We start from the raw sequence: 27,796 nt of genomic DNA, 5'->3' as shown, positions 1-27,796 counted from the left end.
TTGTGGTGTATGGGCTTTATTGGCATACATACATGTTCCTTACAGTCTCTGCACTTTTTAGTGAAATACAGAGTTTAGCTAGAACCAGGTAATGCAACTTTCACACAGTTGATAGAGTCACAAAGCACTAGGTTAATGCTAAACGTCAGTAAAGCGCACTTGCTCTGCCATGTGGCCATAAGAGCCTATGTGCAGGCAAAGAGAGACCTATACTGTTTGCAGGTCTAAGGCACTGATTTTTATTGTCAATCCTCCCAATACAGATACAGGATTTTAACAAATAAAAAAATTTAACAAAACCAAACTCCTCTCAGCATCACACTTCATCAGCACACACTCATACACACACACACACACACACGTACACTCACACAAGCACTTTATATGCACCAAAAAATGATGCGTCTAAGCTACTTAAGTTTACAGTGAGGCTAGTCCTGCTGTTAGAGTGGATTTGAAAGCACAGGTATAGTGTTGTTGCTGGGTCCAGAGTAATGTTTTACCTGGAGAGTTTTGTACATCATTCAAACATGTCATCAAGACTTTGGTTTCAGTTTTCACCGTGCTATATTCAGATCATGTCTCTGTTTTTTGCAGTAAAATCATCACTTAACTAAGATATAAACAAAGTTCAGGCTTGTGATAAACTAAAGCCTAGGGAAGCGAGAGAGAAAGAAAAAGAAGTGCATTGGTCAAGTAGTGGCCGACTGTGGCAGTTCTACATGGCAGCAAAATCAAAAATCACTAGTAGCTATACCCTCATATTTATTCCAGCTCCTACAACCAGCCTCCTGACCATTAAAACTAAAAATGCTGCACCAGGTGTGCAGAAGTCAGTCTTCAGCTCCCCATTTTCAACAGGTGGATTCTCATAGTTCCTCAACACCGTAAACCTTCTCAAACAGCGACTCCCACTTTCCAGAAACAACTCAACAGTTTGTTTCAGAATAACTGTAAAAATATAAAGGATTGTGGTAAAAAATAGCCCCGGGGCTAGTGTGGGGGCACAGTAATACAATCAAACATGACAGTACTGAACACAAGGGAATCCTAGGGTACTCTTTGATAGCCCCTGAATCTAACAGACAACATCACAAACACTTGCACAATGTAAAAATGTATAATTAACATAGCAGAGAAAAAAAGTCAGTTTAACAATGACACACGGCCACAAGGTAAATCAAGTATGAAAGAAGCGCGATGGCGTGCATCCTCTCCTTCACTGCGTCCTTGTTTAGGCCTCCTTTGTGCTGCTCTTCATCTTCTCAACTGTTTCCTGTATTTTCAATAACAACAAACATTGACTCAAACATTTGATATATATATATATATCACATCATTTAAATAGTGAATAAACAATAATGTGAGAACATATTTGCATGAGCACCTACAAGCTTTTTGGATGTTTTAAGTTTTTCTGAAGTACACATATGATATACAGGTGGGTAGGTATGTAGGTATGAAGGAAGGTATGAAGGTAGGTCAGAAAAAATGTAGGTCAGAAGGTAGGTAGATAAGTAGGTAAGTAGGTGGGAAGGAAGGTAGGTAGGAAGATAGGTTACAAGGAAAGTGGGAAAGTAGGTTAGAAGGTGGGAAGCTAGGCAGGTAGGTTAGGTTAGGAAGGTAGGTCAGAATGTATGTAGATAGGTAGTTGGGAAGGTGGGTAGGTCGAAAGATAGGTCACAAGGAAGGTGTGAAGGTAGGTCAGAAGGTATGTAGATAGGTAGGTGGAAAGTATAGTGTGTTACAGCTGCATCATATCACTGAAGTTTGATACTTTAAAAGCAGCAAAGGTCCCCATGAGAGAATCTAGCATTAACCTGGTCACACTGCACGTGTGACCCACAGAGCTGCATTTGCGTAAAGGGTCATTATATTCTGGCCTACATACATACATGACCTTGCTGACCCAACCGTGGACTCCAGCCAAAGCCTGTGCATGCTCTCATACCATCATGTGAGCACACAAACACACACACGCTTCTCACGCATGTAGATGTTTTACAGATTTTCTGGACAGGTTTTAGAACTAGGCCATAAAGCAAGAGTGGTTCTAGAACTCTATTCTTTATTCTTAATCGACGGTTCTATAATAGTATTGAATATCTACATCCATTGTTCTTTGTCTGGGGAGGTTCTAGAAATTCAGAAGAGGCTGTGGTGATTGTCCTGTTCTAGCTGTTGGACAATAGCCATTGTTTGCCCAGAGAGACTACACTATTCCTGATAGCACTATGGTTCTGACAGTCTGGAGAGGTTCTAGACTGATTTGTGTGGTCATCTACTGCATCACAAAGGTAAATTGGTTCTGTCCCCTTTTGTTTCAAGATTTATACGCCATTAAGCTTCTTTCAGAAATCCACCGAAGTCCAGAAATTGGGGGGCTGTGAGTAAGAACGCAAATGTCCAAGTCAATTGCTCCACACATTTTTTCAAACCTTTTCCTGCTAGCCCCCTGTCATACGTACGTAAAATGTACGAGTGAGTCTGAAGAAGGTTTTTTTGAAGAATGCAATACATAATGAGATTTGAGAGCTTTAGGTATAAGTGATGACGCCAGTATCAATGTGCTGTAAACAAATACACATGCAGAGGAATGTATACATCATGTCCTGCCTCCCGCATGTTCTACTGAGGCGATCACTGAGGATTAAATAACAGAGGTATAATAAAAAAGGAAAATATTGGTGTTCATTTTGTTCTTTTATCTACCCTCTATTTCATATCCATTGGCATTTCATAGTTGTATTGATCTCATTTAGAAAACATTTGTGTATTTCACAACTTTTGATTTGTTGTTCGCCTTTTCGTGCCAAGAGTCGTAAACCCTACTCACTCAGATTGGTCACATAAAAATGTACAACTACCAATTACTATGTGAATTATATTGTGCTGGCTTGGCAGTTTGATTCAAATGCTATATCCAGAAATAGTTTAAAAGCAGACACACAGGTCATGTCAGTATTATTTGATAGATCTGGAATCCTATCAGCAGTGTGTAATGATGGAGCGTCACACTTTGCCCAGAGCATCTGTCCTTTAATGTGCAGACAGTCTGGGATATTTGCAATTAATATGATTCACTACATAATTGTTTTCATTGCAAAAACAGACCTGGTGCTTGTTGAGCTCAGCCACACGGAGGTTCCACTCCTCCTCAGTCATCTCTGCCCCAGTATCTGTGGAATCATCCACAGCCGCCATTTTGTCTGCACAGGTGATAAAACGATAAGAAGAGATAGAAAGAGATGGTCAAATGGGATAATTTAACATGTGAGTTGATTAAAAACTATCAAATTAATAAATGGTGTAAAAATGATCTACACTACTTTAACTCACCAGTGCAGGTCATGGCAGTGCAGACCCAGTTGCCGCATGCACAAACACAGCGGTTACACTCCACCTGGGTCTCTGCTCCGTCCTCATACGTCTCATCTTCCAACGCGCATTCTGCAGAAAGACACATGAGGAGCTATTCAAAACCACAGATAAGAGACTGTAGCAGAGTGAAAATGTCAACAGTTTCACTTAAACCATTTCAACCATGACCCAGAGATGTCAGCATTTTAAAATACTTCACCATTTATCCAGAAGCCTAATTTTAAAGTCATATGGCTTGTTTGCTGACTAGTTTTGCCTTACTCATAAAAAGTCAGCAAATCTGGCAACCCGCACGATAATCATCTGTGTTGGAGAGGCCATGTGTGTGTGTGTGTGTGTGTGTGTGTGTGTGTGTGTGTGTGTGTGTGTGTGTGTGTGTGTGTGTGTGTGTGTGTGTGTGTGTGTGTGTGTGTGTGTGTGTGTGTCATAAGCTTCCTTAGTGCACATATTTCCGTTTGAGGACTGCTTGACCCATTGAAGACAAAAACGTGCCCCAAATTGGAAAACAAGCAGATTTATGGGTGGTTAAAGTTAGGTTATGTTTAAGGTTATTTTAAGGGTTAGGCTAAGGGTGTTGGGCAAGTAGTTGTTATGGTTATGGTTAGAGTAGGGGGAAGTTTTCAGGAAATTAATGTAACGTCCCACAATGTCGTTCATCAAGTGAAGCTTCTTGGTTCAGTGCCCTAAAGTGAACCTTTTCTTCTAATGGCTTATTTGTGCTGCCTCAACGTATGAAAACAGATTTGTCCGTTTCAAACAATGTAACACTGTCCACATATCATACGTCCTTTTCGAAGGACCCCATGGTTTTTAAGCAATACATCCACAAACATGTCGACCATGGAGGAGGTTTTGATTGAGCTTAAGAAAGAGGCAAAAGACAGAAAAAGGTTAAGCTACATCGTAAAGAAGCCTGTAGTTTCTAACTAAGTCGCTAAGCCTCTCCATTAATGGTTCAGCCATTGTTTAAATTCCTTCCTCAGGTCTTTTGGTCGACTTGCTTGAACTATTAGCTCCTTTTGTTTTCGTATATGAATCTATCGTTAAGCACTAAAGAGCAGAGACTGAGGCTAATTTCCACAGCTCACTGGATGTCTAACCCTGTCAGACCTGCATCCTTACAATATATCTAACTTTATGTCAAAGTATAGTTGTCACTTTGAGCTCACTCTTCTCTGGTGGATTGAAGCCAGGTTTCAGACAGTTGAGGAACTCGTCAAAGCTCAGCTTCCAGTCTGCGTTCTCATCAGAGAGCTCGATGAGGGCGTCCACACACAGGCTCCTGTGAATCACACACGCACAAAAACAGAATAAATATCAGCTGCTCCATACACTAAGAACAAGATCGAGAAGAAATGAGCATTCTCTGAAAATACTCATGGGTTTAGAGTGTTTTATTCTTCAGAGCACAGGTGTTTGTGGCGGCGTTGGCTCCCACAGGAGGCCTTCAGTAATGTTGGCACTGGACTAGAAAGGGTTCAGTGACACACTGTGTAACCTCAAAATAGCAGCTCAGGAAAAAAGATACGGGTCTGTCTGTACAAACATGACCACAGAAGAAAATGTTCACATGGTTGGTGGCACTGATAAAACAAACAAGAATCCAAACAGTAGTTCCCCCCAACCTCCACCCTTCACCCTTCACACACACTCATGTAAGCAAGCAAACCCGACCTGAGCAGCTTGTTGCTCTCCTGGTCGGCGTAGGACTGCATCTCCACGACCGAATCGTTGTGCTGGATGAACTTGAGGAGCTCTGAGGAGTCCAGCTGAGAATCACCGTTGTCATAGGACTGCAGAGACATGGACAGACACAAGGGAGGCACAGTTAAAGTCATTGTAGAGTATGAACAACAAGGCTAAAATGTCATAATGAACTTCTCTACTGTCTGACGCAAATATTTCACAATCAGAGAGCCACACTATACTTTTGTCAACATGTGTCATGTGTACATGTGATAGAAATATTACATCGAAAGAACTCATTAGTGATACTATGTCCAAGCTGCCAGCAAATTTTCAGTGACAGCTGCATCAGGTGCTATGACAACATCACCTGAATTTTGACATGAGCACCTCAAGAAACAGCTTTTTTTTTTTGTATTTGTATATTTCAAAGGTCCAACATTTGAACTTGTTTTAGTTTAAGTTTCAATGACTAGAAGAAGATATACAGTATATCTGTGATTTTAAGGCCACACTTTTTTTTACCTCAAAATAGCAGTGTCAACATTAATTTGATTGTACACTGATTTAGCATAGGGAGAATGGAGACACTTGTGCAATAGAGAGACATCTCCGCAGGAAATAATACCCTGCTAGGATCGCATTATTTCCTATATAGTACGGAGATGTCTACTAACAGGCCAAACAGAATGAATCACTACGTGTGGCTGCAGAGGGCGCTGTTGTTCAGATATCTTATACACATACGTGTATCTTTTTACATACACACAAAAGGTGATATTCAACTGCAGAAAGTGGAATTATTTGTGAACAATGAAAATCTCAAAATACTAGTGGCCCCTATTTGTCTTATTTGAGTGTCTGTCCATTCTGTAGAGGGTGAGACTGTGTGGATGGAAAAGCATTATTCTGGGTGTGTGAAGCACCTCCAACCATCATGAGTAATATCCAGTGTTCAGTCAGTTCAGTGAGTGGGACCAGGAAGTCAGGGCTCCAGTCAGGACACACTCTATGTGGAAACCACTTAAACGCTTGGAAATAGGGCCCAAAAGTGTTAATAGTATCAAAATAAATACTTATAATAAATAATAATCTAACAAGAATAGGACATTTTATGTCTGCTGAGCATCTCATCTGATTGGCTGAAGAGAACAATCTACTCTTCTACTTTTATGTCACTCATGTCTGCCCACAGTGTGGCTGGGCTTCTCCTCTACAGGTCAGAGATCCTCATTGAACTCAATACTAACTAATCGGCTGTTTCAAAGGTCTTTCCTATGAATAATTAGACACAGTCTGAGCTGTAACGGGTCAGAGTGGCTGGTGGAGGCCTGCTTGGATCAATTTATCAAGGTATTTGGTGAAAAGGATGATGCAGGTGTGCACTAACAGGGTCCATTTTACGTCTCCGCACCCCAGCAGAGAAAAGACACCCACCTTGAAGTATCTTTGCAGGATGTTGGAGAAGTTGGATCCTTTGACAAACCAGCCATCGGGGACAACCTCAGTCTGCAGCCACTGGATCACGCGACTCCGCAGTTCATTGCGGTCGGCGGCGTAGCACACCACTGCACGGCGGGGACAATTCAATACGTCAATGGCATTAATAATCATCCAAGTATCAAAAGGATCCAATCTAACTTGCGGGCTATTTCAAGGCTGACCCCTGTCCCGGTGTGACTACGTCAGTATTACAATTGTTCTTTCCATCAGATCATAAACTACAGTTATGTCACACACATAACAGCCACGTCTTAATACCTATGACCAGACATTAACCCCTATGAACCTACATCAAAAAAATCCTGAATTCAAACAAAAAAAAAAATTCAATTTGGATTTTTTTCTTATTTTACTAAATACACTTTAAATCCTCGTAACGTAATTTCACATTTCTATATGGTACATGCAACATTTGCAAGCAAGCACACACACGCAATCACACACACTCACCGGGGCTGGCAGCTGCCTGCTCTCTTTTCCTCTCTAAAGGTGATTTAAAAACAGAGAAATCAATCAATCAAACAGTGTTGCATTTGTTTTCCTTTTCTTTGATGGCCTTTTCTACCACAGCTCAGATCAATGTTCATGCCAGCGGGGACAAAAACAGTGACATCATCGTCAAGTGAGAGCAGCGAACGTTTAGTCAAGATAAGAGTATAATATTAGATGTATAAGAGATGGGGTCAAGGAGTGTGAACATGACGGCAAAGTGGTTCATGGTTGTGGCCTTATATGGTTCTCCATGAACCCGCTCACCTCACATATCAGTTCTGTGTATATGGGCTCGTTCAGAGATCAGCTCAATTAACTGTATTCACTTATCAGCATTTTTGTCAGGTGAGGCAAACGTACAGAAGACCAAACTGTCTCTATGTTTTTCTACATCGCACATTTCGCAAATCAGAGTTCAACGAGAATGAGAGATTCTCAGTGTCATGGGGTAATACAGATTTGAGCTCGTTTTCATATCGGGCCAATGCTGAAATAAACGAGTGATAACAAAGTTACAGTGGAATATTCCGATCCTGCACTTAACAGATGATACTTCAAAACAGTGAGGAATGCACATCTGAGGACACACCTTTATGACGGCCCACACTTAAGGTCTTTTCTCTATTCTTCAAAATTACTACTATCATATTTTACTATTTCATACAAAAAAAAAAGTATTAATTGTATGAATTCTATTGTTTTTCTAAGTACTTTTCTTATCATTCTACATTGCATCATTACTACATATAAGATCATCTTTTTTTATAACAATGTTATACCTGTACATCAATGTATCATTGTATTGGTGATATATATGCTGTCACTTTCCAAAATGTGTATGTCCTACAAGAAGGGTTTCTGATTTTCTAACTTGTTATATTTTCTGACATCTCTCTACTCTCTTTTCATTTGATAGCACATTGTGCTTAACTTTGAAAAATGCCATAGAAATAAAATGTATTATTATTATTATTAGGGATAGGGATGCACTGATATGAGATCTGGTATTGTTGTCCATACTTACCTTTTTATATTGACCAATTTCCCCGGCATTAAGAATGAATTGTTTCCAATAGCAGTCAAATATTTCAATATTATATTGCAGGCAACTGATTTAAACGAGCAAGATCCATATAAACCTATACAATGTCAGCTGTGGCTGTGTGGCTGCCGCTGAATCACACAATTTCAGTAATGTCTCAGAATCAGAATATAAAAGACTTAAAGGGGACATAGCATGCAAATTCCACTTTGTTAGTGCTTCTACAGGTTAATGTGGGTATCTGGCATGTCTACCAACCCAAAAACTCTGGGGAAAAAACACTCGCGCGTTTTGTTATAGTTCCTCTAAGTCAGAAACGTCATGCTTGAGCGACTCGATTGCGCTTCCTGGGTATTGTGTCGTAACAATACACTGGAAGTCTCCCTACATGGTCTTGGCCCACCCCCGTCCCGTCCCGTCCCGTCCCCCCACACTCGTTACTTCCGGGTTTACACCGGAGGCTGCGAGGCAGCGCAGCGCCGTTCCCAAGCACACAGCCGGGCTGTTCACACGGGACGAGCATTTCTCCGCTGGTCAGCCCGCGATTCACTCACATGTGGCATTTGTCTGGATCGTTGGGACTGGGAGGCTGCAGCAGCTGCTCGGGCGCGACCGCTCGCTCTCCCGTGCGTGAGCTGGAATTTGTGTCAGCGCCCGCAGCCAGCAGTGTGGAAGACTTCCGCAGTGTTCAGCGCTACTGTAACCCCCGAACCCCGACATTCAACGGGTACAACAACAAGCGGAGAAAGCAGAATCGCGGGCTGACCTTATATATACAGTCTATGGGGCTGACCAGCGCGGAGAAATGCTCGCCGTGTGAACAGCCAGGCGGCTGCGCGCTTGAGAGCAGGCGCTGCGCTGCCTCGCAGCGGTCTTCCACACTGCCAGCTGTGTGGAAGACTTCCCGAGTGTTCAGCTCTACTGTATGCCGGGTTACAGTAGTTCCGCCGGGTTACAGTAGTTCCGCCGGGTTACAGTAGTTCCGCCGGGTTACAGTAGTTCCGCCGGGGTACACCGGACGCGGAAGTGCCGCTGCGAGGCAGCGCAGCGCCGTTCTCCAGCGCGCAGCCGCCTGGCTGTTCACACGGGACGAGCATTTCTCCGCGCTGGTCAGCCCCATAGACTGTATATATAAGGTCAGCCCGCGATTCTGCTTTCTCCGCTTGTTGTTGTACCCGTTGAATGTCGGGGTTCGGGGTAAATGATGGTCTTCATAGCCCCCCACCTCTCTCTCTCTCTCTGTCTGTCTGCTTGTGTGCTTGTAGTGGATGGGCAGAGGGGGACATTTAATTATGTGATTGGGAAAATTAAAACTCCAGGACAACGGGAATACAAAGTATGGGATGCATATTTGATAATTTATATCATATAAAATATGTAATTTATATCGTTTAAAATCATGGGGGGAGAGGGGGGAGGGGGGAGCTGGCTCATTAGCATTTAAAGGAACAGGCAGTCAAAACAGGTCGCTCTGTGGAGGGCTGTTTTATACAGGGTAAAAAGGGTGCTGTTTTAAATGATCCTTGTGGTATTTTGACCAAAGTATGTTACAGACATTTCATTAAGACCCCAAGGAACCATATCAACTTGTGGTAAAATGGGCATGCTATGTCCCCTTTAAACATAAAAGAGGGTAAACAATATTTACAGAATTTTCAACCTCTGCTTTAACCTCTGTTTTAATAACAACATAAAAGTCATGTTTTAAAAAATCTATGAAAAAGGCCTTGCACCCTGTTCAGGCACAAGTACCCCAGACTATCAAAACACTTTATTACCCTTGATAAGAACAACTTTTTAATTATTGACGATAATATTATTATGGTCTTAATTTCACTTGGCGGTGCAATCTGAACTTGGAAACAACAGGTGACAAAATTATTAGCAAGGCCAAGCTTTTTCCATGACAACAGGGCAAAAATAAGCTGTTGAGGTACATTGTGTGACAGTATTGGACATTGTGGTGGAACGGTTCAGTCGACAGTGTCATCTTGTGTGCTCTTACCTTGGCAGTGTCCGTCGTGGGCCACCTGGATCTTCAGGCCAGTCAGACAAGCGTCTCTGTGCAGCTCACAGTGATTCCTGTAGGTCTTAGCATTGCTGCCGCACACTGACCTCTTGTGGGGCTTACAGGTCTGCAGAGTGAGAGGAGAATGTCATCTCATAAAGTCTTTTCAATTTTCTTCTGTTCTTGTTGTCCCCTATGTTCTATGCCCTCCCTAATAATATGTTTAAAAAAACAGAAAAGGCAGACAAAGCCCAGGAGGTTCTTTATGTGACGAACGAAGTCAACATGATTTTATTTTCGAGTTTAAAGAAATATGAACTTCTAAAGCCCAAATTTCCACACAGAAAACCTGCATAGGATTCAAGTTTAGTAAACACAGTGCACTGAAGCCATGCACTCACCTCTATACAGAGACAGCTGGGCTCCCCCTTCTCATTGACAGCACACTCTCTGCCGGCCCCACAGAACACATTGGCACACACTTTGCTCTTACTCTGCAACTCCTGAGAGAAGAAGAAAAAACAGATTGCTGCCTTAGAAAAAACACTGGTTTTACACACAGGGCTACGCTGTTGAACTAATAACGGATCTGAAAGCACTGAGATGACACCGACCACGTTTTTATAACACATACTAATTACTAATTTGCATATGGTATCAAGAGTTATTTATTTAAAGGAAAATAAAACAATTTGTTCATAACTCCTGAAGAGTCTAAATAAACTGTCTTAAAAAAGTGTTCTGGATTTGTCTATTGATATTCTATCAACACACATTAAAAACATGTATAAATAACTATATATAAACAGAAATAACTTTCACCTCAAATAGATTGTATCTAATCCTCCCAAACTCTGGTACATATTTCAACATTTTGCATGACCCCCATCCAAATGACTGTTTGACATAGATTCCTTCTCGAGAGCATTCACCTCTCGGGCAAACCTTCAATGACTGATAGCAGTTCCCCACTAGGTGGTGCTACACCATGTATTTCCACTACATCCACCAACGTGTTGAGTTCAAATGTCCATAACTTTGGGCTCAGGGTTCTGACTAATTTGCTATTTTGCACTTAAACAAATGCAGAAGGCAGAATATGAATACTCTTGATTAGTGAGGTTTTCTTACACCATGTGCATTAAATCCAAACAGTATTAAATAGCTCCTTTGCAGGATTGTGTTCTCTAAACGCTTCCTAGTTAAAGCTTTGACGCTTCTCTATAATGCAGTATTCATGTTTTGGTATCTCCACTATTTACTGAGATCTCCGCAGACACATTTATGTTTGCCGGTATAGTTGCCATGTCAACCACAGCCAGACTCGGCTCCAACAGTGTCAGCTGACCGTACTGCACTCAGACAGTAGTGGAAACAGTGGAGCTGGTGTCTTGAGTGTTGATTAAGTAAGGTAACGCTGCACATTAAAAAACTGGAATGTCTGAGGGCTGCTCTACATCTGAACGAGCTTTTTCTAAAACCTTGAAGATCATCATTCCTTTTCATTTAAATGTCTAAAGTTATCTTGTTTTAGTCCATCTTATAACTCCCATTTCCTCTTGTTGACATTTTCACGCTCCTGTTTCTTTATCTTTCGTTTGTTTGCTGTTGCAGACCACCGGTGGACTTGCCAAAAAAGAAAAAAGAAGTTCACTGGAGCTACAAACCGACCAATCACAAGACGCCAAGCGGAGCTCCAAGAGAGGTTTTACGACCCTCATTACCTCCTCCTTCTCCGTGACTGTTTGTACATGTGTGACACTTTATTTGTGTGTGTGTGTGTGTGTGTGTGTGTACAGGGTGCTTCCACATCTGGAGCCTGAGCTGTGTTTTCCTTTGGGCCCATTCCCATACCCCGTGAAATCTTTTCTCCGCCCTATTTTTCCAGACTCCCCTCCTCCTCCTCCTCCTCCTCCTCCTCTCTAAGCTGCGGTTTCCTGTAAGAGCCAGACAGAAAGTTGGCCTTCTGCGTATGACGGCACGTGAGTTGGCCCTAAAGCCTCGGCGCCTGTTTGCGAGTTTCAAGGTCGTGGTATGTGGGTTAAAATGAAGGTGGATTCACGTGACTTGAGTTCTCGTAAGCCCAGCAGTGATAGAACATAGCTAGATGGATGCAGGGGAGGGGTGGTGGTCACATGCAAGCATCAGAGTACAGCAATTTTAACCCTGAAGTGGTGAGAGGAGAGGGATTGTAGGTTTCTGTTCTATGCAGGCGCACACACACCCACACACACATTTGCACTCGAGAGTTGAGGTCATGGAAAATCTTCAAAGCGATCCCTGTGGCCTTGAGCATGTTGGACAATCCGGTTTGTTAGACACAGATGGGTGAGAGAGAGAGAGGCCTGTTGAAACCTGTAGAAACCTCAGATGAGATCATGAATAATGGATGGGCTCCTCTCATGAATCTGGTATAAATGAAGAGCTCCGTCTGTCCGTCTCTCTTCGACTACAAGCGGCAGAGCATCCCTGACATTTAGCTAATGACCACAGAAGCACAGGGCCCCTTTTTTTTTTTTTTTACATCTGATTCAAGTGGATTGTTGCTATGGTGAGAACATGTGCCTGCTCTGGTGGCAAGATCAAAGATGTGTCAGTTAAATGAGGCAAACGCAACCGAGTGCCATAATTAAATCAAAGGAGAGTGTGTTGTTCAGATTTGACGACTGACACAATGACGTGGAAAACGTCGGACAAAGTGAAACAAACAGCTCTCGAGATGTCAGAGTATCGGAGCCGTGGTCCGTCCACCTTATGAGATCATAAATCATTTTCTGTGCTTAGCCTAGAGCCTTTGTTGTTGCTATGAACAGCAGAAATGCACCATTACATGCATCTTCATTGAACATTTACTTTTGATCACGATGCAGGATGTGGCATTCACATACAGCCAATATAGCGACGGCTTGTTACTAATCCCCATTTATATATGAAAGTGACATTATCCAGGTTTCTGATTATCCGTATCATAAACGGTATATAAAGATGGATGACATGACTGTGCCCTAAAAAGTGAAGCCTAATCACCCACTGGTGGCTGGCTGCAGTATGGGTTATAAACCCTGTCTCCTACATGTTAGTGGATGGGACATGGACTAAACCGAAAAGTCAAAGTACACGTCAAATAAATTCGTCTCAACGATGACTTCTGTCGTTTTAGTTAGTTGTTATAACCAAGGTGTGTGCTATTTTTTGGCTTCATTTTTGTACAATGGGAGGAAGTGGAGACATGTCCATCTGTACAGTCTGCATCTGTACCATCTCGGTCTGACTTGAGAAAATGTAGTTTTGAAGAATTTGTTGAACATTTCATGAGAACACTTCTTTGCTTTCTTCGTGTTAGATGACAAAATCAATTCTATTCTCAGTCTGTGAGCTACATAGGAAGCTAGCAGATAGTTTGCTTAGCTCAACATGAAGCTGGAAACCTTGTTTTGTCCAAAACTAACAAAATCAATCTATCAGCAGCTCTGAAGTTTGAATATCCAATATGTAAATCCTCTCCAGGCGTAAGTAATGTAACATATAATGGTTTAAAGCTCAAACACATAACCAGGAATCTCCAGAACTCCTCCAGAACTGAGATGGTGCAGCGCTTGTTAACACACTTATCAACCCAATCACCGACAGAACAGTCATTAGGGAAAAAGTACAAACTCAGCACAAACAAAAACAAACACACCCCGCTGTGTGCGTGTCCTACTTTAAAGACATCAATTTTACATCGCGGTCGACAAATGCCTGCCTCATTTACCTCCTCTCCATTTAAAAACGATTACAGAAGCCAGAGCTCTGATAAGTGACTGGCGAATCATAACAGATTAAACAGAGCCTTTCAAACCAAATGCTGCCTCCAGCATATTACTGACTGCATCTATATATATACACACACACACATTCGGCACATAGCTCCTTTTCCTTTGCCCTTTTCCCAGTTCCACTCCTTTTTTGTCAGGAGGTTGAAGAAGATTACAACATTTAAGTTATGTCTCTCACGACCCTCGGAGCATAATTTTTCATCTTTCTACCTCTGAGTGGAGCCTCACACCTCACGTCTAGTGTGTGCTTTAATTTCTGTTGTGCTGTAATTCTCTCCATCTTGTCATCTTATTCCCTGTGCCATGCCCTTTTATGGCTGCAAGACGTGTGCCAGTGAACCGAGACCAGACAAAGGAGGAAAAAATAAGATGAGCAGAGGATTAAGAATAAGAGAAGGAAGAAAGAGCCTTTGAGGACAGACTGACAGTTAAGTGAGGAACAGGTAGATGGTGGAGAAAGAAGAGGAGAGGCGGTGTGCACTCCGATGTTAATTTATCTCCTGTCACATGTTGAATGGCTCCACACTGAGGCAGACGTGAAATTAAAGGGCAATGTATTGCCCTTAATTAAAAAGCGTCTTTTATTTTCCACTGCTGATGAGAACACATACAGTCGAGCAGCACTGGGGTTAAATCTGCATATAAAACACATCGAACAGCTACCTGAACATCATCCTGCATGTCTGTATCCTCACACACACACACACGCACGCACGCACGCACGCACGCCTGCATGCACGCACGCCCACGCCAGCGCACGCGCACACACACACACACACACACACACACACACACACACACACACACACACACACACACACACACCAATGTGATCAATTCATGCCCCATCTTGGAGCCCATCAGCTGAGTCTGAGTCTACAGCAACTAGGGCCAAAATGATCTGGCTTCAGACAGCTGATATCTGGGCCAAGATTCTCTTTTCCGTTCATCGTACACTGTTTACAGTCCGACTAGTTTCTTAACACAAAACACAAACAGTGATGCTTTTTAAAGGTGTTTTTAGGTCTAGGCGTCATTTTGGCAAATCTCCATAAACAGCTATCTACTTATGAATGCTAATAAAATAAAAAGCCGAGAGCCGATGTGTTCCGCATATTTTTGTATTCCACATGGACTCTTTACCTGCGGGCAACCAACGGCTGCTAAAATGTGATTGGTCACGCTAGAAACAGAAAGCAGAAGTCTAACGACCCAAAGATCTTGTCCCTGTCGACAGATTCTGCATCTTCGCATAGAGAAGATACGTTTTACCTCATTAGGACTGTGCTTTGGTCCCCATGAGGTCTACAGACATGGTCAGTGTTTCTGCTGGAAAAGATCCTAAAGAGGAAACAAAAACGAGTACACACACACACACACACACACACACACACACACACACACACACACACACACACACACACACACACACACACACACACACACACACACACACACAGCTTGACTAATGGAGCTTATCCGCTGTTAAGTGCATGTTTTGCGTTTTGTGCGTATGTGTGTTTGAGTGCATCTTAGCGATGCTCCATCGATCCAACACACCAATCAATGACTCTGCTGTGGGTGTCACCTTATGGCCACTGTGGATCCATTCCCAGAATGCACTCTGCCCATCATTAGCACAGGAGACATTGATTAACACGCTGCCACGGATGTAACGACAACAAGCAGCATAGAGGAAATTGCTTGAAAAAAAATAAGTTCATTATTTTCCTTTCTGTGAATGAATAATGGGATAACATGAATTTCTATAGCAGTCAACATGACTAATCAGCTTAATTAGAGTATCTGGCATAATAAGCTTCATTTAATGCAATCCAATACAAGAACCCTGAAGCAAATCCTTCACATATCGAGCTTTTCTTCACACTGTTGGAGAGGTGTTGATGCAGCTTATTGTGGAGGCTCTATACTTTCCTGCTGTTGTCGAAACCGTGCTGCATTTCTAAAAGGTCACAGGTCGATCAGGTTGAGCTGCATCAACATCTATATGACACAGTTTCTGTGAGTGGATGTGACTGAATGTCATGTGATCAATTTCATAAAGATAGGATTCACAGGTTTTTGTGTAGATGCATCGAGAAGGCTCGCTGTTTTTCTTCCCCTCAGGTACAGTGAGTCTGGTGTGTGTGTTTTCATGAATAAAATATTGTGATATTTGACAACTTGAAATATAATATGTCCCAGGAGGGTGGAAGGAGATGGACGATGATATTACAATTCATTCTAGTTGCCAGTGCACATACACTGTTTGTTCTACCCAAGAAAAAACAGCTCTGAATATTATTCTCAAACCTGCTCCTCAAAGTCACAGCAAAAGACAATAAATCGGAATAATAAATGACAATCAGAATGAAGGCAGTTAATGGTAATATAATTTTGTACGAAAAATAAAGAGATGAATGCAGAGTATGGACAGAGGGGTCCACCCGTTTTCGTATACACAACCAACATTTAGCATAAATGAGCCTTTAGACAAAGCCAGATTCAAATCATAACCGCTGTTTGTAGCTAAGCTGCACGCTGCGGTTTCTTGTCTGTTTTACAGACATGAGAGAGGCGTTCACATCAATTGTGTGAACCATCAAAAGCAAAACAACACTGATGTTTGCCGTTGTAAAACAACAGTGACTCTAGTTTCACAACCGCAGCTGCAACCTTCAGGGTGATAGATGGACGGACAAATGCACGCACAGCAAGTCATCTTCAACCTCAGGGCGTCAGTCCACTGTGTTTTACATGCATGTTTTAATGACAGCGAGCTGAAACATTGGAGACAGAGCAAGAGACAGAATCGGGAGAATGAGAAGGTGGTGAGGAAGGGGAGGGGGATGTACATTCCTGAGCTGTGTGCGCCTCAGCTGGGGTCCGACAGAGTTCGCCTTGAGCCAAAATGTCCTCAGTATCTAGGCCACAGACTCGCCCCTGCTCTCCCCCCTTCTCCTGCAATTCCCTCTTTACCCCTGTGTTGTCTCTGCAGCTCTAGTTCGTCCGGTGGAATCATTAAATGTGGACACAGGAGGAAGGAGGACAGGGAGGGCAGCCCGTCTCCTTCACCTCCCTCTAACCAGGCCTTAAACCCGAGGAGAGAAGCGGGGGCGCGGCCAAAGAAGAATGAGATCCACTCTTATACACTTCACACGCTGTGATCCAGTTTTCGTCTGCAAAGGAGTTTGTGTGAGCTTGTGGCTAAATTCGCAGCACAGGGGAGAAACTTCACAGCGCGTCATCGGCTCCAGTTTTGAGTCACAGACCGGAAAGCTGTAGCGTTTTCCCTCAATAATTCAAGTTCCTTCCATTCTCAAACTCTCTAGTCTTCTTTTCTTCTCCTCTCCAAAGCTGTTTGACTGTATCTTCATACATATCAAATCGGGTTCAGTCTCATCCCTTCTGTACTCGACAGCCTCTAGAGATCAGACGTACAGTAAAGCAGGAAGTGCACAGTCAATCCACAAAAATAACACAATCCGGGGACATCCCTCCTTTTGAGCCGAAACGCCTGGTTAGTGTTTTGTGGCTTCATACGACAGTGAGTTGATAGTGGGACTGGCAGGATGTGTCCTTGGAATAATAAGGCCAAAGTAAGACTAATTTGAGTGTGTTATAAAGATATGAGCGCTTTGCCGCAGCTCGACGGGTGGTCTCAAACACTCTGGGGGGGCCAGGACTGAGATTAGATGTGCAGAAACAAAGGGCCCGTGCATGGGTAACGACTGCTTTACACCGACCTCCCCGTTTTTCTTCCCCCTGTGTCTTATTCAGTGTGAAAGGAATGCACCAACAGACGGGATGATGTCACCCCAAGTCTGCAGCCCGTTACTCTACACCCACCGGCCTCCGAAGAGAGCTGAGATGTGGCAACTACGCCCTGAAAGAAGTGGGACAACAAAGGGGGGAATTACAGGCAGAAAAACATGGGGAAAAGATAAACAAAGGACACGAGGAGAGACGGAGAGGGAACAGAGAAAGTAAGAGAGAGAGAGAGACGAAAGAAAAGCAGGAAATAAGTCATGGTCTGAGCACAGCCACATCTGCTAGCAGTTAAAACGTCACCAGAGAACATAAAACGCTATGAACACAGCACCACCCCCGGCCTGCCCTCCCTTGTTTGCCCTGTTGTCACACTGCAGAGACAAATCTGTCCCCTGTCCCCCACCACCTGACCCACGTCAATCCCATGGCAGATTTGTCCCACCATCCCCTCATAAAGTGCAGATCTTGTCAGATTTTCTCTCCGCCTCTCTTCTTTGTAACCCAATGAATTTGACATCGCCCCTAAATTTTTCGCTCACTTTCTCTCTCGCTCTCTGTCCACTTTTCTCTCCCACCCCTGCTCCATTCTGGGCATTCCTCCACTGCCAGAGAGGAAAGGAGGGAGGAAGAGAAGGAAGGAGGGAGTGAGGAGGGAGGGTCCATGCTCGGCTCAGGCCAGGGGAATGAGTAGATTCCCTGCCCTCGTCTCTGTTCCCTCTTTTGAGGCCAGTATTGGGGCTAAAGGCTGGAGCATGTTTGTAGAAGGAAAAGGAGCCATTTACAGGCTGCAGGATGGGATTCCAGCCAAATTTAAAAACTGTTTAGGTACGAACATGCAACTTTCCACGACCGTGATCTTGTCAGATACGGTGGGTTACTGTGGAGGTGATGGGACACAAACCAGGTCTGATAAGCTCTAACTAGACATAACTGTTCCTCACAGGGAAACAGGGAAACAGTTTGAAACTAAAATGGCAGAGCGCATACCTCCGCCAAGGCACAACAGTCCCCGTAAATTGGATCAGGCTGCACCAGATTGCACAAACTTGTAGAAATCAGGCCCTAAACATCTGTGAAGATGTCAAATAAAAACGCCCTATCTTGCAATATTAAATAAAGGGAAAACATTCCTGGTTTTTGTGTAATTTTGCTAAGCAACAAAAAAATGCAAAAGAAAACATAACCTGATTATAAATTATAATAATAAGTGAGGATTCGATTCCAGCTTCAAAGATTAGTTGATTAATCAGTAATCTAGTTTTATTATAATTTTTCAGCTATTTTTCCAAGCAAAAACGCAATAGTAAACTGAATGTGTTTGGACTACTGGTCAGATACAACAGGAAATATGTTATTCCGGCTCTGCTATATGCTTTTTCTCATTATTTTTGACATTTGTATAGGCAAAAAAGTGTATTGAATAAATTAGAAAATAATCAACACATCTAACAATAATCAAAATATAACTAACTTGTAAGCTAGTATATTGTGCCAAAGAAATCAATGATAACATGATCAATGTAATCAAACAATTATGTCTGATTAAATCAATCAAATTATATTTGTATAGCCCATATTCACAAATGACAATTTCTCTCATAGGGCTCAACAAGGTGTGATATCCTCCTGTCCTTAACTCTCAAATAGAGTAAAGAAAAACTACCAACAAAACCCTTTTAACAGACTCCTTCCACTTTGAATTTGGTTCGAGGATATATAACATAAGATCTTACACACTGAAGAGAAAATAACCTCAAAATAACCTCATCCCTGAGAATAATGTTGATTTACCAAATGAAGACTGTGATGTTAGTTGAAAGTTCCTAAAGCATGAGTAAGAAGACCTTTGAGCTTAGATTGATTTGTTAACGCTCCCAAAGGTCAGGAATTAAACTATCGCCTGACAATTAAATAATGAAATATTTTCATGGGAGGGTTCTCCAGCTCAATGTGTTGATCAGATTAAACAGATTCATGTTTCCATGACGACTCCTGTTTAACATGTTTTTCACAGTTGAACTCACACAAAACCTGATGACCTGCACAATCCTTTACACAGGACACAGGTAAAAGACACAAGGTCCCACACATGTGTCTGCAATGCTTTTTATAGGGAAGACACAGACTCACTGAAGACTGGAAAAAACGTAGCCTGCTCTGATTAATCAGGATTTCTGAAGCACATAGATGTTACAGTCAGACTTTGGTGTTAACTCTATGAATCCATGGAACCAACCTGCCTTGTGTCAACAATATATAGTGATGGTGTTGTGGGTGTAATGGTTTGGAGAATGTTTGGACACTTTTTGGCACATTCTTAATACCACTTCATTGTTTAGAGGCTACAGCCTATTTGAGTATAGCTGCTGACCATGTGAAATCCTTTACGGACTCAATTTACCATCTTCTAATGGCTTCTTCCAGGATGATAATGCTCCAAACCCTATGGTCAGAGAGTGGTTTCATGAACAGACAGAGTTATTTAAATAGAAAACAGCTACAACTAATAGATATTTCCATTATCGATCTATCAAGAAATATTTTCTCAGGTAACTGTTTAAATTAAGGAAATAGACAAATAGGTCCATCATTGTCTCCTAAAGCAGAAACGTTCAGTTGGGAAAGACAGAAGCAGAAAATCCTCACTAGACAGAGGCTGAAAAAGTACACGTTGTGCAGTTTAGCTTGAAAAATAGTCAATTGACTAATCAGCTTATTGTTTTAGTTCTAAAGGAAGACAGACTGAACAGAACAAACATTTCTGAAACACTCACAAATTGAATCAGTAGATCAAAAGAAGCCAAGTCATTTTAATTCTGTAAAAAAAGATCTGTAAGCCACCTTCAAGCTGAAGTAGCTGTCGAGGCGTCTGCTCTGTGGTACAAGGATTTTTATAATGACGACCAAGGAGTTCAATTGTCACCAGTTAGTCACTCATCCTGCCGTGACCTCCTGGACACAAAGCGCACTGCGTTTCACATGCAGGACCTGCTCTCAAGGTGCATCCTCGACACAGTGTGATCTCTGGTGGACGTGAATGGGCGGCATAAACTTTTCTTGTCAGTTAACCTTATCAGAAAACTCTGTGATGCATGTAGGTCGCTTTGACTGAAGTAAATGGACCCATTCTTGGAATTTAAACTATTTTTTCTAACACGTCGCACTAATGACGGTGATTTATTGCCCCCGACCGTGAACAGAAAAGAGGAGAACAATGGGAAATTGTCTCCGTTTATAACCTGCATTCACTACTTATCTCTAGCAAAAAATGTCCGCACATAGGTGTCTGTATATACTCCGGAGTTTGTCTTTCATTGTCCGGGTTAGACCCGTTCAGGACAAAATAAAAATCTCCACAGCGTTCAGGTGCCATCAGTTCTACATGTTTGGCACCTCTTCTTCATCCTCAAAAGTTTGGATTCTTCTTGTTTTTTTTCAGCTTTACGTTCATCGCGTCACCTCATCGACTTTCTCTCATGGCCGCAGGTGAATCCTCCGGATAATCTCCTGCTGTATTATCACGTGGGCTCACTCAGACATTCTCTCATTCTCTTTTTTACTTTGTGGCTGGCAGGAGAAACTCCAGAGCCTCTGACATGGACATTTGTATTCTCACACACAGCCACTGCAGATGGCTTTTTCCGAGATTAACCGGAGTTGAGTGCACGTCAAAAAGCAGCTTCTGACTCCTCTTTGGTTCGAGTGATCTCATTAAAAACCAGGCTGTCCAGATGTTTTCAACTCCCAAACTTCCAGTGGTGCATGTTGGTATGTTACATATGTTAATTATCTCTTACTCACAAACCCTCGGAGTAGAGTTTAGCACTCCTGTTTGTCATTTGTGTGTGCGTGTTAATTTGTGTGTGTGGTGCCTTCAAGTGCAGGGTGCCAGTAATGATACGATACCGGCACAGCTGGTGAGCTAAATGAGGACTCCTTTTAAGACAAGCCAGGAGTGAGGAGAACACACTGCAGGGACATGAAACACAGTCCACCCCCACCTTCTTTCTCTAGCCCCCTCACTGCACAGCCAAGTCTTACCTAAACCCCACTCTCCCCGGCTGCAATTGCACGACTGTGGCTCCATTTCCTCTCTGTTTTACATCACTCTATCTCGCCACCGCTCCACACTCGACGTGCGCAGGACCCATGACTGGATGTTGAGCTTCAGTAATTAGAGCAGGCTGATACAGACAGAGGACACAGCGCTCCCCCCCCTCCACCCGCTTCAAGCTCATGTTCCCTCCACCTGGGCGGATATTTTTAGCCCACCTTGAGTGAGAGAGGAACTGGAGTCAACATGGCGACACGGCGGGTCGTGGCTGTGACTCAATCAGAGCCTGCTACACATCTGAGGCCTCAATGAGAGAACATCGTCTTCCTCTAGCCAGCTTGTCTCCTTTATCTTCAGAACTCTCTCGCTTTCGACGTCTGCGTTCGACAAGCTCCAGAGCTGCTGGCGATAACTAATTTAACCCCCGTGTCATTCCACCCTGTTCCACAGATGACGCAGGGTGATACAATAAACACTGCACGCCAGGCAAACAGAAGTAAACACCATTCTCTCTGTGTTTATATGCATGTGTGTGTTTGTGTGCATGTCCTCTGAGGCTGCAAACTCTTACGACTTTACTGTGCCTGCATCTCGACCTCCTCTGCATATCAAGCAAAGTGCAAAACAGATTTTTATTCACAAGATGCTTATCTAGTTGCCAGCCTGCGCGCACCGAGTTCTCCCACATAGTCTTGACCCCGGCAGACCCCTGCCACGCTACATCTCCGGGTTGCTTATCTTCAAGAGCTGCAATTTCTCGCCTCAGGAAGCACACAGGCATTCTCCTTCATAATAAATCAGGAGTTTGCGTCTAGATTTTAATAGCCTACACCCATTGCGGAAAATAAAAACAGCCTCATCGGATCCACTCCTGCGAGGGGCTTTGCTCCGACTTGTTGACCTCCTTTAGACAGCTCACTGGTATGCCAGTTCAGGCCCTGCCCACGGCCAGTCAACAGGCCATATATTACCAGGGTAATTACCTTTGGAGAATAGATGCCTTTCTAATACCTCCCCATTAACTTCTCGGGTACACTCAGCAGACTCGGGCTCTGTGCTCCACATTCACCGAGCCATACCTCGCAGATCACGGCCATTAATATAATAAAGATGCAAACAAAAGCACATTGTGCAGCTACTAAAAGGTAGGGACAGTGGTTTAGGCTCAGCTGAGAGGGGGAGGGGGGCTATCATGTCATTATGGCTGTTGAGGCAATTGAGACGCTAACGGCCATGTGCGTGTAGCTGTAAAGATAGAGTGAGTGTTTAAAAGATTCTATCCTCTAATTAGTCTACAGCGAATCTGGACAAAAATGAAAGGAAGTGAGTTGGCTGTTTATTTCCTGGGTCCGTGACTGTCAACAGGTCAACAGACGAGTCAACACAAAGCCAGGTGCTCAACAGCTGTGTCTGGTGAGGTTAAGACCGTCAAACACCACTTGCTGTCTTTCTCTTTCTTAAAGGGATGGTTTGACACTTTGGCCACGTACACCGAGACCGCCTAACCAAAGTGTTACGGTCTGGTCTATAGAGAGGATTTGAGTGGTCGGTGTCACGGTGCAACATATAGCAACAGAGCTGCAATTGGACACGATGAGAAACATGTGTGCCATAAGGTGTGCGGTTGAGTTGAAGCCTGATACTTTAGCATCAGACGTCTCTAGCTTGCAGGCGTATGAATCGTGGGATAGGTTGGCCTGAGATTCTCTCTGATGGGAGGAAGAATTTCGTCAGAGCCTTTGAAATGGGACGGACTAATTGCGCCGCAGTGACGCAAATCGTACGGACCCATGGCCGCTGAATCGAAACACATCTCTTCCACTTTCCAGTCTTTATGCTCAGCAAAGCTAACTGGCTACTGGTTCTAACTTTACAGTTGGTGTTGAGAGTGGTACCAATCTCATCCCAGTGTCATGAACCAAAATCAAACTACAAATTCCTCAACATGTCAAACTATTCCTGAACTGAAACTTTATTCATTCCATGTTTTTATTTCCAATCCTTCCCTGCATGCCACAACAGCAGCTAATCCAACAGCACATCATCTCAGTGTTTACCCAGAGGTTGGACCACTTAGTGATGCGGTGTGAGACCCATAAGGTGAGTATTCTCTCAACCCTTGAGCACACAGGCAAACACACATGCTGACTCTGAGTGACCACCCAAACATGTTTGTGTTTGTACGCCATTAGAGCAGCTGCCAGTTGCCGGGGCGGTTTTTTTTGCGCTGAACCACGCGGCAACATTGACAACCAGGGCCGGGCAAAGCTCAGGGCGAGCAGGGCCTGTGTGATATACACAAACACCCGCCCTCCCAGTCTCTCTTTTCTTTTCACAGCTGTCTGTCACTCCTGTGTCACTCTTGCCTTCTTGTGGCGGCTTTTGCTGAGCTGTTAACTTCACAACTCTAAAAAAAGACAAATCTAGAAGGGCACTAAGAGTATCTCAGCCAAGGCCCAAAAGTCCCCTTATGAAACCACTTTTAAATTCCCTAGATCCATGTTTTTATTTGGATCTGCACCAAATCACACACACTCATAAATATCAGTATTCAAAACATGCCTGATCTTTTTCATCAGGATCCACGAATTAGTCTCTCTCAACGAAAATGTTGAAAAACGAAAATGGAAAAATAAAGATCCTGGATTTGCCCCCTGATCAGAATCCACACTAGGGTTGCAAAGGGGTGGAAAATTTCCGGTAAATTTCTGGAAACTTTCCATGGGAAGTTAAGCTCGGGAATTTTGGAGATTTTGACACTTTTTTTCCAAATGTTAGCTTATAATAGGTAACTTAAATGTAGTTGAAAACAAGACTAGGCAAGCCTAGCTCAGCTGGAACCTGGATGCAGCTAGTTGGGAACATTGTCTGCCAGAAACGTAAACCTATGACTTTCTGTTGTTTTTGAACGTCTTTGTCATTACCTAGCATATTGATTACTTGTTACACTGAAGCCATGTTCATTTTAATACCAAGTTTATTTGTATACAGTAGGCTAACCTTTTACAGCAGTGAGAGTAGGATGTATGTATGTCCACACAAAAGTACACCATCACCTCGATTACTCGCGGCTGTTGGGGTCCATCAAAAAAGCGAGAGTTGGGCTACTTATCAAAAATAAAGGTAATTACCGCAAATTAAAGGCTGAGCAATAAAAACGTCATTCAAAACTCTATTTTAAAGATGTATGGAATGCAGCACACGCTGTGTTTCTTTGAAAAGGATGTAACTAGCTATTGTAAACCAAATTCACAGAATTAATGGATTTGTGTTTTACTTCTCTCTCAACCCGACATGATCAAATGAATACCAGAGGCTTGAGAAGCTTTACTAAATGCTTTCATTTTGCATTTAGAATGGGACTTTTTTTTGTGGGGGGGTGGGTCATAGGGAATACATTTATTTCATTCAACATTCATGCTTTTTGTTGTTCAATGAAAGAATCCATTAAAGTTCTACTCACAAATGGATTAAGTCAAAAATATATTAATGGATTGTTTTATTTTTCTCTCAACCCGACATGATCAAATGCATCAAATGAAAGTCCGAAGTCCTCTTGCCCGAGAAAGCACGCTGTATCCATTATTGATTGACAACGCAAACAGGTGACTGTATTTATAGTCCACAGGAACAAAATTGTCTTGCTGGCAAGTGGCTAACGTTAGCAATTCTAGATCTTGCAGCATGATCTTGGTTAAAACAACCAAGATCATGGTTGATCATGGTCGATGACATCATCAACATCACTTTCTCCTCCGCTGAGCCACAGGAGATTTAACATCTGTGAACCACTTCCCATTAACTGACGTTTATGTGTAAAACTACTTCCCCTTTGCACTTTACATCCATTTCCTCTAAACTAAAAATATATTCAGAAACCACCAATACTCATCTCCAATATACTGTCACATAGAGGAAACTGCTGAGGTCAGATTTTCATATTTAAGTCCATCGTTCCTGCAGGTTTTGATAAGTTTTCACTGACCGGGTTCTAAAATGTCATTTTTAAAATTTGTATTAGAAATGTTTGCATGCATGTCTGCTTATGACAAAACTAAATGTTTATATTTATGTCTGTATATGACAAGGTAAATACAGTTAGTATAAATTACCCCAAAGTTTCCAGTTTATTCCCATTAATTCCCGTATATTCCCGTTAATTCCCATGGAAAGTTTCCAACTTTGAATATTCCCGGAATTTTGCAACCCTAATCCACACATTACATTTCAATGGATGCTTCCCTGACACATAACACATCCTTCCACCAAGTTTCATGCTAATCTATCCACTGCTTTTTGCTTAACCCCATAACTAACAAACAAATGAAAAACAAACTATGTAAACTAAACAACCGGTAACAATAACAAGGTCACTGACACTGACTCCAAAATTAGCATTATGTGTTACATTAAAGCATACACCATCTACCACCTGCTCACATTATCATAATGTAGTTTATTTTTGTTTTATATATTAAATTGTATTTGTATAGCTTTCTAACTTATCTTTCTCTTTGAAGTACAGTACTTGCTTCTTAATTTGTTTCATCTTCCCCCTATATTTTTTCTGCTTAATGTTTGTTATGGTACACCAAAGCAAATTCCTTGTATGTTAATTAACCTGCTTGTCAATAAATCCGGTTCTAATGACGACTCTAGAGTGACAATTTTGATGTGTGTGTGTGTGTGTGTGTGTGTGTGTGTGTGTGTGTGTGTGTGTGTGTGTGTGTGTGTGTGTGTGTGTGTGTGTGTGTGTGTGTGTGTGTGTGTGTGTTGTCCAGCAGGATGCAAAATGTGACTTGGTTTCAGCTCCCAGACAACAACAACATGCCTTTCCAGTGCATCATAGGTCTGGTTAAACAATATCAATAATTAGCCCAATGAGAGAGAGAGAGAGAGCGAGAGAGAGAGAGAGAGAGAGAGAGAGAGAGAGAGAGAGAGATCACTTATGTATATATGCATTGTGTGAGCACAGTGAGGATGTATTACACATAATTGATCTGCTTCAGAATTATGTTTAACGGGTGTTTGTCAGTCTCTGTTCATAAAGAAGAGTTTAAAACCACAACCTTCACTCGGGAGCCAAAATCTCCCATTCACACTGAAAAGAAACGATAATGTGACATTTACCGTGATGATTATCAACATCGTCTGCCATGAACCTTGTTATCCTGATATAATTGTCGATCATATCGCGGAATGTTTATCTCAGGAATGAGACCGGTGTCCCTGTTGAAAGAAAACTCTCCCACTGGCAATTAAGTTGAAGTGTGAGCTCGATTGTCTCCATAATGAGGCTCATAATTGGGTACAGCGCCAACATTAATGCCATAATTGGTTCTCCTAAAGAAGATAAATGCCACAACAGTCTGACTCAGTCCCTGGGGGGGGGGGATGACTGGATTTCCCCACAGCACCGCCAGATAATGGACTGACTGATTCCAGATGTGTTCTGTGGCCGGGTTGTCTTTGAGAATAGGAACAAACCTGCTGTGTTGTTCACGTAACTCCAGACGCACGGAGTGAGGAGACAATTGGGGGATATTGAAAAATGTCTTTTTGAGAATTGAAGCCAAACTTACCTCGGCGTTGCAGAGCGCGAGGGAGAGCAGGAGGAGCGCGGCGACACTTCGCAACATCTGGACAGAAATAGGAGAAAGTGACGTTTAGTGAAGAAGGAAAATAACATCCCGCTCCGATGGGGAGAAAAACTTCTTCCTCGTTACCGTGTGTAGTTGAGGGGCTGCTCCGCTCGGAGGGGGACGTGCAGGCAGGATGGGAGCTGGTCTCGGGTCTGGATGTTTGGTCGGGACACAGTCGAAGCAGGAGCCTCTGAGATTTTCAAGAAATTTGAGGAGCGCTGAGGAATTCGTGTCGGTCCATCAGCATCTCCCTCCTCCTCTTCCTCCTCCTCCTCCTCCTCCTCCTCTCTGCAGCCAATCAAAACTCCTGGAATCCCGAGAGGACGTTTACTCAGCAGAGGAGGGGGAGGGACCAGGGAAAGTGTGTGTGCGTGCGTGTGTGTGTGTGTGTGTGTGTGT

At 42.8% G+C, this 27,796-nt stretch overlaps 1 protein-coding gene across 1 annotated transcript; it reads right to left on the bottom strand.

Moving 5' to 3' along the window:
• LOC118119703 (follistatin-related protein 1) lies at nt 1-27,657 on the bottom strand. The gene is made up of 11 exons (XM_035173877.2): nt 27,482-27,657; nt 27,338-27,394; nt 10,514-10,615; nt 10,110-10,239; nt 7,021-7,053; nt 6,505-6,635; nt 5,056-5,174; nt 4,551-4,663; nt 3,340-3,450; nt 3,115-3,209; nt 1-1,276 (listed from the first exon to the last, which is right to left on the bottom strand). The coding sequence occupies exons 2-11, from the start codon at nt 27,392-27,394 to the stop codon at nt 1,235-1,237; spliced, it is 933 nt and encodes a 310-aa protein (XP_035029768.1). The 5' UTR covers nt 27,482-27,657; the 3' UTR covers nt 1-1,234.
• Between the last annotated feature and the right edge of the window lie 139 nt (nt 27,658-27,796).

This window comes from Hippoglossus stenolepis, chromosome 13 (assembly GCF_022539355.2).
Source record: "Hippoglossus stenolepis isolate QCI-W04-F060 chromosome 13, HSTE1.2, whole genome shotgun sequence".
Classification (NCBI taxonomy): domain Eukaryota; kingdom Metazoa; phylum Chordata; class Actinopteri; order Pleuronectiformes; family Pleuronectidae; genus Hippoglossus; species Hippoglossus stenolepis.
Note: the sequence above shows the minus strand (reverse complement) of the source record. Positions and strands in the feature narration are given on the sequence as shown.

What these genes read in the sequence shown, in the direction of transcription:
- LOC118119703 (XM_035173877.2), bottom strand. Translation starts at nt 27,394, where the DNA reads ATGTTGCGAAGTGTCGCCGCGCTCCTCCTGCTCTCCCTCGCGCTCTGC. An exon ending in GAGAGCAACAAGCTGCTCAG is followed by an intron (nt 4,664 to 5,055) that starts GTCGGGTTTGCT and finishes TGTGATTCACAG; the next exon opens with GAGCCTGTGTGTGGACGCCC. An exon ending in CTGAGCTCAACAAGCACCAG is followed by an intron (nt 1,277 to 3,114) that starts GTCTGTTTTTGC and finishes TTGAAAATACAG; the next exon opens with GAAACAGTTGAGAAGATGAA.